At 40.9% G+C, this 9,555-nt stretch overlaps 1 protein-coding gene across 1 annotated transcript in view; it reads right to left on the reverse strand.

The window, feature by feature from the left end:
* CCDC77 (coiled-coil domain containing 77) overlaps nucleotides 1–9,555 on the reverse strand; it is a 36,154-nt gene that overhangs the window by 11,888 nt on the left and 14,711 nt on the right. The window contains exon 2 of the mRNA XM_008577748.1: nucleotides 4,767–4,909. Coding sequence (XP_008575970.1) covers nucleotides 4,767–4,909 — 143 coding nt within the window. The remainder of the gene's footprint in view (nucleotides 1–4,766; nucleotides 4,910–9,555) is intronic.

Raw genomic sequence — 9,555 nt, forward strand, 5'->3', positions numbered from 1 at the left:
CTGAGGTGTACTTTTCAGGACTGATGGGCTCATTCCCCCAACTACCAGGGATGCTGCCTGCTGATGGCTCACAGTTGAATATCTCTCCAGAACTGCTCTCAGCCAAAGAAAACTGCCTCAGCCAAGTTTATGCCTTCCATTTCTCAAGGACAGCCTGGATCCAGTGCTTGCTCAATGAGGTAGCACAAAAATCCAAACCTCCAGCCACGATTCAGGATATCTCTGATGGGCCACCCCAGCTTCAGAATCCCCTGTGGTGTTGGCTGAGGACTGTTGTAACAGATCACACTTTTAAGTTCTCCCTCTGCCCAATTTTCTTATTTCCTCATAGTGGTTTATTCCTTAGAGCAGTCCCCAATAAACTTGCTGCAAGCAAATCTCCACTGTGCAGTCTGTTTCCCAGGAAACCCAACCAAAGGCAGCTGATATCAGGATTGGACCAAGGAAGCAAACTCAAAAAAAAGGATTTCTGAGCCAGTAAATGAAGATGGTTTATAGAACATGGTATTTCTAGGAGCAAGACAGATGGATAGGGCCGGCCCGTGGCTTACTCGGGAGAGTGCGGTGCTCATAACACCAAGGCCCCGGGTTCGGATCCCATATAGGGATGGCCGGTTCGCTCACTGGCTGAGCGTGGTGCTGACAACACCAAGTCAAGGGTTAAGATCCCCTTACCGGTCATCTTTAAAAAAAAAAAAAAATTAATTAATCTGCTTATTTTTTCCCTGGGAGGCAATATTAGATCAATGATTTTCATACATTTTTGAAGTATCTCACATTAAGACATATGTTTTACATTGTGACCTAGTACATATATACACATATAACTGAAAAATATCATGAAATAATGTTTACTCTCTACATGTTCTTGGCTAATTTTCTGTTCTATGCTGAAATCTTTAAAATTTCTGGTCATGATAAACTAAATTGATTTGACAACCCATTAAATTGTTGTAACCAGTGGTTGGAAATACTGGTATAGGGTTGAGAATACAAGACCTGGGTTTGTAATTCTGCTCCAAGCTTGTGTTTTTGTTATCTTACCATGTCTCATCTTTCTTTAATCAGGGATGGCCAGTTAGCTCGCTCGCTCAGTAGAGTGTGGTACTGATAACACCAAGTTCAAGTGTTCAGATCCCTGTACAGGCAAGTCACCAAAAACCACCCCCCCAAAAAACCAAAACAGAACAAATCGAATATGGAAAAGAGGTACCCACACAAACTCATAAGCTCTGTCCCATTTTCCAGAGACCCAAGCCAGTTTTTTGGGGGTTTTTTTGGTTTTTTTTGGCAGATGGCAGGTACAGGGTTTGAACCCTAGAATTTGGTGTTAATCAGCACCATGCTCTAACTGACTAAACTAACCTGCCAGCCCCCAAGCCAGTTGTATTAGTCCATGTCTGTGGCTTATAACAAAATACCTGGAACTGGGTAATTTATAAAGAAAACGAAATATATTGCTTACAGTTTCTGAGGCTGGGAACTCCAAAGTTAATTCTTTTGCTCTCTGTTAATACAGTATAAAAGGACCTGGATCTGGGCTACTCCACAGTTCACATTAGTTCACTATTTATGGTATCTTATTAAATCAGACTGCATGAACAGGAAATCACAAGTGCACTGGAACCCTTGGTAAGATATGTATGCTCCACAGGGTTGAAGATAAAGCTTACAAAGCATATCACTGAAGTTTTTAGGGGTCTGATCTAGGCAAGCCAGGACATTCCCTCCAAAGTAAATGACAAATTAGTGCATCACACCTATTACCACAAAGAAAGAAGCGTAATGCCTGGAAGGACTCTTCAGGTTCTGAAGACAACATATTCCATACTTTGGAATACTGCTCTGACCCATATATCAAGTGACACGGAAGGTAAGCTTTCAGTGTGGCCTAGTGTTGAAAGGAGGCTCATCAGGTCAAAGTTATGGTAGAAACAGCTCTGCAGCTCAGGACATATGACCTGGTAGATCCTATGGTATCTGTGGTGGGACAAGGTGCCAGTGGAGTTTATGGCAAGCCCCATTAGAAGAATCGTGACAAAAGCCCTCTGAGAATCAGGAACAAAACTATGCTATTTACAGCTCAGAATTATATAACATTTGAAAAACAGCTTCTAGCATGCTACTGGATCCTGTTAAAAGTGGAGTCCCTAACCATGGGGCATCAATAAACCATGTGACTAAGTTTTTTCAACAAATGGTGCTGGGAAAACTGGATATCCACATGCAAAAGAATGAAGCTGGACCCTTGCCTAATACCATATACAAAAACTAACTCAAAACAGACAAAGACCTAAACATAAGAATTAAAACTATAAAACTCAGGCCAACCTGTGGCTCACTCGGGAGAGTGTGGTGCTGATAACACCAATGCCACGGGTTCGGATCCCTATACAGGGATGGCCAGTTGGCTCATAAGGTGAGTGTGGTGCTGACAACACCAAGCCAAGGGTTAAGATCCCCTTACCGGTCATCTCTTTAAAAAACAAACAAAAAAACAAAAACCTATAAAACTCTTAGAAGAAAATATAGGGGAAAAGCATTCTTTTTTTTTTTTTTTAAAAGATGACCGGTAAGGGGATCTTAACCCTTGACTTGGTGCTGTCAGCACCACGCTCAGCCAGCGAGCGAACCGGCCATCCCTATATGGGATCTGAACCCGGGGCCTTGGTGTTATCAGCACTGCACTCTCCCGAGTGAGCCACGGGCCGGCCCGGGAAAAGCATTCTGACCTTGGATTTCACAATGATTTCTTAGATGGGATACCAGAAGCACAGTCAACAAAAGAAAAAATAGAAAAATTGGACTACATCAAAATTAAAAACTCCAGTGCATGAAAGCACACTATTAAGATAATAAATAGGCAATCTATGGAATGGGAGAAAATATTTGCAAATCATATACCTGATAAGGGTTTAATATACAGAATATATAAAGAACACCTAGAACTCAACAACAATAACAAAACAACCCAATTAAAAAACAGGAAAGGACTTGAATAGACGTTTCGCTAAAAAAGACAAATGGCTAATAACCACATGAAAAGATGCTCAACATTATTAGTCATTACAGAAATGAAAATCAGGGCTGGCCAGTTAGCTCAGCTGGTTAGAGCACTGCCTTGTACAAAGGCCAAGGGTTCGGATCCCTGTACTGGCCAGCCGCAATAAAAAAATAAATGAAAATCAAAACCATAATGAGATATCCTCTCATACCCATTAAAATGGCTACTATAAAAAACAAAACAGAAAATAAGTGCTGGCAAAAATGTGGAGAAACTGGAACCCTTATGCACTGTTGGTAGGAATGTAAAGTGGTGCAGCTGCTATGGAAAACAGTATGGCAGTTCCTCAAAAAAATTAAAAATAGAATTACCATATGACCCAGAATTCCACTTCTGGGTACATACCCAAAAGCACTGAATGCAGGGTCTCAAAAAGATACCTGTACACCCAAGTTCACAGCAGCATTATTCACAATAGCCAAAATGTGGAAACACCCCAAGTGTCTAATGATGAATGACTGAATAAACAAAATGTGGTATGCACAAAGGAATATTATTCAGCCTTAAGAAGGAAGGAAATTCTGGCCGGCCCAGCGGCGCACTGGATAGTGCGCCGCTTGGGAAGCGCGGCGGCGCTCCTGTCCGAGGGTTCGGATCCCACATACGGACCGGTTCCCGCTCACTGGCTGAGCGAGGCGCGGGAGCAACACCGAGGGTTGCAATCCCGTTGCTGGTCCCCGGTCCGGTACGGGGGCAACACTGAGGGTTGCGATCCGTTGCCGGACACGGAAAAAAGACAAAAGACAAAAAAAAAAAAAGAAGGAAGGAAATTCTGACACATGCTACAACATGGATAAATCCTAAAGACATTATGCTCAGTGAAATAAGCCAGACGCACTAGGAAAAATACTGTATAATTCCACTTACATGAGGTACCTAGAGTAGTCAAACTCATAGAGACATAAAGTGGAATGGCGGTTGCGAGGCACTGGAGGAAGGGGCACATGTGGAGTTAATGTTTAATGGGTACACAGTTTCAGTTTGGGAATATGAAAAAGTTCTGGAGTTGGACGGTGGTGATGGTTGCAGAACATGAATGTACTTAACATACTTAATGCCACTGAACCATACACTTAAAATAGTAAATATTATGTTATGTGTATTTTACACCCCCTGCCCCTCCACGCACAAAGAAGTGCACTGTAGTGGGTGCTGTAGTGTACTGCTCAGATGCCCCCTTGAAGACCAAGTACCCATCTCCCTGGAGCTGAGTGCTTCTCCAGGAACTGGTTGAATTGGAGCTTCCTCTCACACGGGGGCAGCCTGTATCCAATGACTGGTCAACATGAGACACAAAAGTCCAAATACTTGGCCTCTGAAATGCCACTCTAGCCTTAGAGATCCCTGTGACTAAGGTTTCTGTTACTGGCACATCACAGTTCAAATTCTCCCCCTGCCCATGAAAGAAGCCAAATCTGTTCATAGGTGTTAATCCTGAGTGCCTCACCAAAAACTGACCTGCAGGCAAATCACCTCAGAGTCTGTTTCCTGGGGGGTACAACCTAGGAGAATGCCTGTAGAGAAATTTATTTTTTTATTTTTGTTTTTATTTTAGCAGCTGGAATGTACAGGGATTAGATCTGAACCTGTGACCTTGGTGTTACAAGGCTGTGCTCTAACCAATTCAGCTAATCAGTCAGCCAAGAAATTTAAATGTAATTTAGAATTATAACTCCAACATTTCCATTCTCCTACTTGGTACCTGATTCTCAGTCGGTCATTTTCTGAGTACAGGCGTAAAACATGTTCTCGTTCCTGGAAGAGGCAGACCTGCATATCACTTAGAGCTTTTTGCAATTCAGCAATCTCTCCTTCCCTCTGCTGCAAATCGCATTCAAGTTTATGCTGCAAAAAAACAATAAAGTAGTTAAAAAGATATTGGGTTTCAAAGGATTATGTCTTATTGGATATGAAAGAGTCAGTTCATGTAGAAATATTCCAAAGTGAATGGTTTCACCAATACAGAATTCAAATGACAATAGGCTGTGTGTAGACTTGAATTTAAAAGCTACAGGAGGAGTGTGAAGTTCTCGTATAATGTCAAAGCCTTCATATCTTCCTTTTTCAAACTACAGAACCCAGAATGTCTGTGACTCATCTGTTCCATCCACACTTTTTTATAATGCTTTCTACATAATAAGCATTATTATGACATTGAAGAAAACAAAGACAAAAAGATATGATTCTTGCCTACAGAGCTCAGAAATTTCACGGGGAGACAGACATGCAAAAAAATAAAATAAAATAATTATTTAATGTAAGCTCATGCATGGTAAAATGGCATGAGGGAAAGTGTGTCAGGAGTAAAATATCTGAAGCCTGCTTGGGAAATCAGACAACCATCAGCATCTGGCCCGTGGCTCACTCGGGAGAGTGTGGTGCTGATAACACCAAAGCCATGGGTTTGGATCCCATATAGGGATGGCTGGTTAGCTCACTTGGGAGAACGTGGTGCTGACAACACCAAGTCAAGGGTTAAGATCCCCTTACCGGTCATCTTTATCTTTTTTTGTGTGTGTGTGTCTGGCAACGGACCGCAACCCTCAGTGTCGTGCCCGCACCGGACCGGGACCGGCAACGGAATCGCAACCCTCGGCGCTGCGCCCGCCCCTCGCTCAGCCAGTGAGCGGGAACCGGTCTGTATGTGGGATCCGAACCCTCAGCGGGAGCGCCGCCACGCTTCCCAAGCGGTGCACTGTAGCAGTGCGCCACCGGGCCAGCCCCACCCGTCATCTTTAAAAAAAAAAAAAAAAAAAAGACCACCATCAGAGAGCTGAAATTTGAAAAATGAAAGAAGATTGGTAGAGAGCCAAGCAGATGGTGGAGCTCTCAGAGAAGAGAGCAGGAAGTACAGAAGCATGAAAGTGCCTGATGTGTTGGTTAAAGGGAAGGAAGTCCTGTCACTTGCTACAGAATGAATGAACCTTGAGGACATTATGCTAAGTGAAATAAGCCAGTCACAAAAAGACAAATACTGTCTGATTCCACTTATATGAGGTATCTAAAGTACTTAAATTCATAGAAATAGAAAGCAAAATGGTTATGGGGGATGGGGGTGGGGGAAAAGGGGAACAAAAGGGGATCTCTTACACAACAATTTGAATGTACTTCACACTAGTGAACTGTACACTTATAAATGGTAAAGATGGTTAAAAAAAATTTCACAAAAAAAAAAGAGCATAGGGGGAGAGAGGAAGGTCAGTTTGTGCTTGTATCACTTTAGTCCTTGGGATAATAATGTTATTATGAATAACAGGGATTTAAATGATTCTATAATTTGTTTCTTTTGTTTGTTTTGCTGGCCAGGACAGGATATAACCCCGGACCTTGCTTTTTCCTCTTCTGGGGACAGTGTCTAGAGGCCCTTAGAATGGCCCAGCACATGACATGCTGTCGTAGCTTTCCTACAACACAACCTCTAACGAAATTGGACTGTCCTGAACCCCTGGTAATAGAATCATTGGCCTTTTATACCAAGAAGATTGGGAAAGCACCAAAGTCTGCATGTGGCGTGTGTCCAGGCAGATTTCGAAGGGTTCATGCTGTGAGACCTAACATTCTTATGAGGTTGTCTAAAATGAAAAACCATGTCAGCAGGGCCTGTGGTGGCTCCATGTGTGCTGCGTGTGTCTGACAGGATCAAGTGTGCTTTCCTTACTGAGGAGCAGAAAATTGTTGTGAAAGTGTGGAAGGCATGGGCACAGAGTCAGAAAGCTAAACAAAAAATTAAGCTTTTGTGAGTAATAAAAAATCGAAGACTAAAAAAAAAAAAAAAAAGAACCCTGAACCTCAATGTTATCAGCACCACACTCTAACCAACTGAATTAACTGGCCAGCTTAATTCTATAATTTCATTTAATATTTAATTTTTTTTTTGGCGGCTGTCCAGTATGGGGATCTGAACCCTTGATGGTGCTACAAGGCTGTTCTCTAGCCAACTGAGCTTACCAGCCAGCACTAAAAATAACTTAGTCCTTTTTTTTTTTTTTTGGTGGCTGGCTGGTATGGGAATCCAAACCCATGACCTTGCTCTTACAAGGCTGAGCTCTAACTGAGCTAGCCAGGCACCTCTTATAATTTTTAAAATAAAAATTTAACACCAAGGTCAAGTGTTCAGATCCCCCTATGGCCAGCTGTCCCCCCCCCCAAAATCTAACTTTATTGAACATAGGAGTAGATGGATTTTCAAATTATTATATTTGTAAAATCAAAAAAAATTTTAAATTATTTAACACATTATATGTACTTATGATATAATTAATTATATATTATTATATATACTTATGGTACAATCTGATGTTTTGGTACATATATATGCTGTATAATGATCTGGTCATGGTAGTTAGTGTAACAATCACCTCTCACATTTATCATTTCTTTGTGGCGAAAGCATTCAAAAGCCTATGAAACTTAACTGTTTACCACAGACACCCAACAGTGCAAGAGAACATTACAACTTATTCCTCCTATCCAATTGTAATTTTGTACCTGTTGGCCAACCTCTCCATTTTCCCTTCCGTCCTCCCATCCCTACTCCTCTGTTAACCACTGTTCTAACTCTGTCTCTATATCAATTTTTTTTTCTTTTAGATTCCACATAAAAGTGAGATCATGTTGTATGTCTTTCTGTGCCTGGCTTACTTCACTTAACACAATGACCTCCAAGTCCATCCATGTTGCTGCAAATGACAGGATTTCACTCTTTTTATGGCTGAATAATATTACATTGTGTATATATACCACATTTTAAAATCCATTCCTCCATTGTTGGACACTTAGGTTGTTTTCATATCTTGGCAACTATAAATAGTGCTTCAATAAACACGGGAGTGCAGATATCTCTTTGACATACTGCCTTCATTTCCTTTGGGTATATACCCAGTAGTGGATTGCTGGATCAAGAGGTAGTTCCATTTTCAATTTTTTGAGGAACCTCCATACTGTTTTCCATAATGGCTATACTGTTCACACTCCCACCAACAGTATGCAAGTGTTCCCTTTCTCCATGTCGTCACCAACACTTGTTTTCTTTTGTCTTTTTGATAATAGCCACTCTTAACTGTAGTGAGGTAGTCTCTCATTGCTGTTTTGATTTACATTTCCCTGATGATTAATGATGTTGAGCACTTTTTCCTATGCCAGTTACTCATATGTCTTTTGAGAAATGTTTTCAGAAAGGATCTTTTTTTTTTTTTTGTCTTTTTTCGTGTCCGGCAACGGATCGCAACCCTCAGTGTCGCCCCCTTACCGGACCAGGACTGGCAACGGGATCGCAACCCTCGGTGTTGCGCCCACACCTCGCTCAGCCAGTGAGCGGGAACCGGTCTGTATGTGGGATCCGAACCCTTGGCGGGAGCGCCACTGCGCTCTCAAGCGGTGCACTGTAGCAGTGCGCCACCGGGCCGGCCCAGAAAGGATCTTTTAATATCCTTTGCCCATTTCTCAATTGGGTTTTTTTTTTTTTTTTTGCTGTTGGGTTGTTTAAATTCCTTATACATTCTTGATACAAACCTCGTCAGATGTATAGTTTGCAAATATTTTCTCCCACTTTGTAGGTTGTCTCTTCACTCTATTAATGGTTTCCTTTGATGTGCAGAAGCTTTTTAGTTTGATGTAATCCCACTTATCTACTTTTCCTTTTATTGCTTGTGCTTTTGAAGTCTTATTTTAAAAAAACCCTGCCCAACCTACATCATGGATCATTTCTCCTGTTTTCTTCTACTAGTTTCATAGTTTTGGGTTTTAAATCTTTAATTCATTTTGAGTTGATTTTTGTACATGGTGAGAGGTAGGGGTCTAGTCTCATTCTTCTGCATGAAGATATCCAGTTTTTCCAGCACCACTGACTGAAGAGACTGTCTTTTCCCCAATATGTATTCTTGGCACCTTTGTCAAAGATTAGTTGGCTATTGGTATGTGAATTTATTTCTGGGCTCTCTATTCAGTTCCATTGGTCTATGTGTCTGTTTTCATGTCAGTACCATGCAGCTTTGGTTACTATAGCTTTGTAGTATAGTTTGAAGTCAGGTAGTGAGATGCCTCCAGTTTTCATTTTTCTCAGGAATGCTTTGGCTATTCGAGTTCTTTTTTGACTTCATATGAATTTCAGGATTTTTTTTTTTCTATTTCAGTGAAGAATGTCATTGGTATTTTGATAGGGATTGCATTAAATCTGTAGAGTGCTTTGGGCAGAATAGCCATTTTAACAATATTAATTCATCCAATACATGAACATGGGATATATTTCCATTTATTTATGTTCTCTTCAATTTCCTTCTTCAAAGTTTTATAATAGAGGTCTTTCACCTCTTTGGTTAAATTCATCCCTTACCTAATTTTCTTGAAGTTACTGTAAAAGGATTTGTTTTCTTGATTTCTTTTTCAGATAGTTTGCTATTACTATATAGAAATGCCACTGACTTTTTTTTTTTTAATAATGCTTTCCCACATAGTCAAATTTATTAAATAAGCCAATTAGTTTTGATACAACT

Source organism: Galeopterus variegatus, unplaced genomic scaffold (genome assembly GCF_000696425.1).
Source record: "Galeopterus variegatus unplaced genomic scaffold, G_variegatus-3.0.2 Scaffold70, whole genome shotgun sequence".
Lineage (NCBI taxonomy): Eukaryota > Metazoa > Chordata > Mammalia > Dermoptera > Cynocephalidae > Galeopterus > Galeopterus variegatus.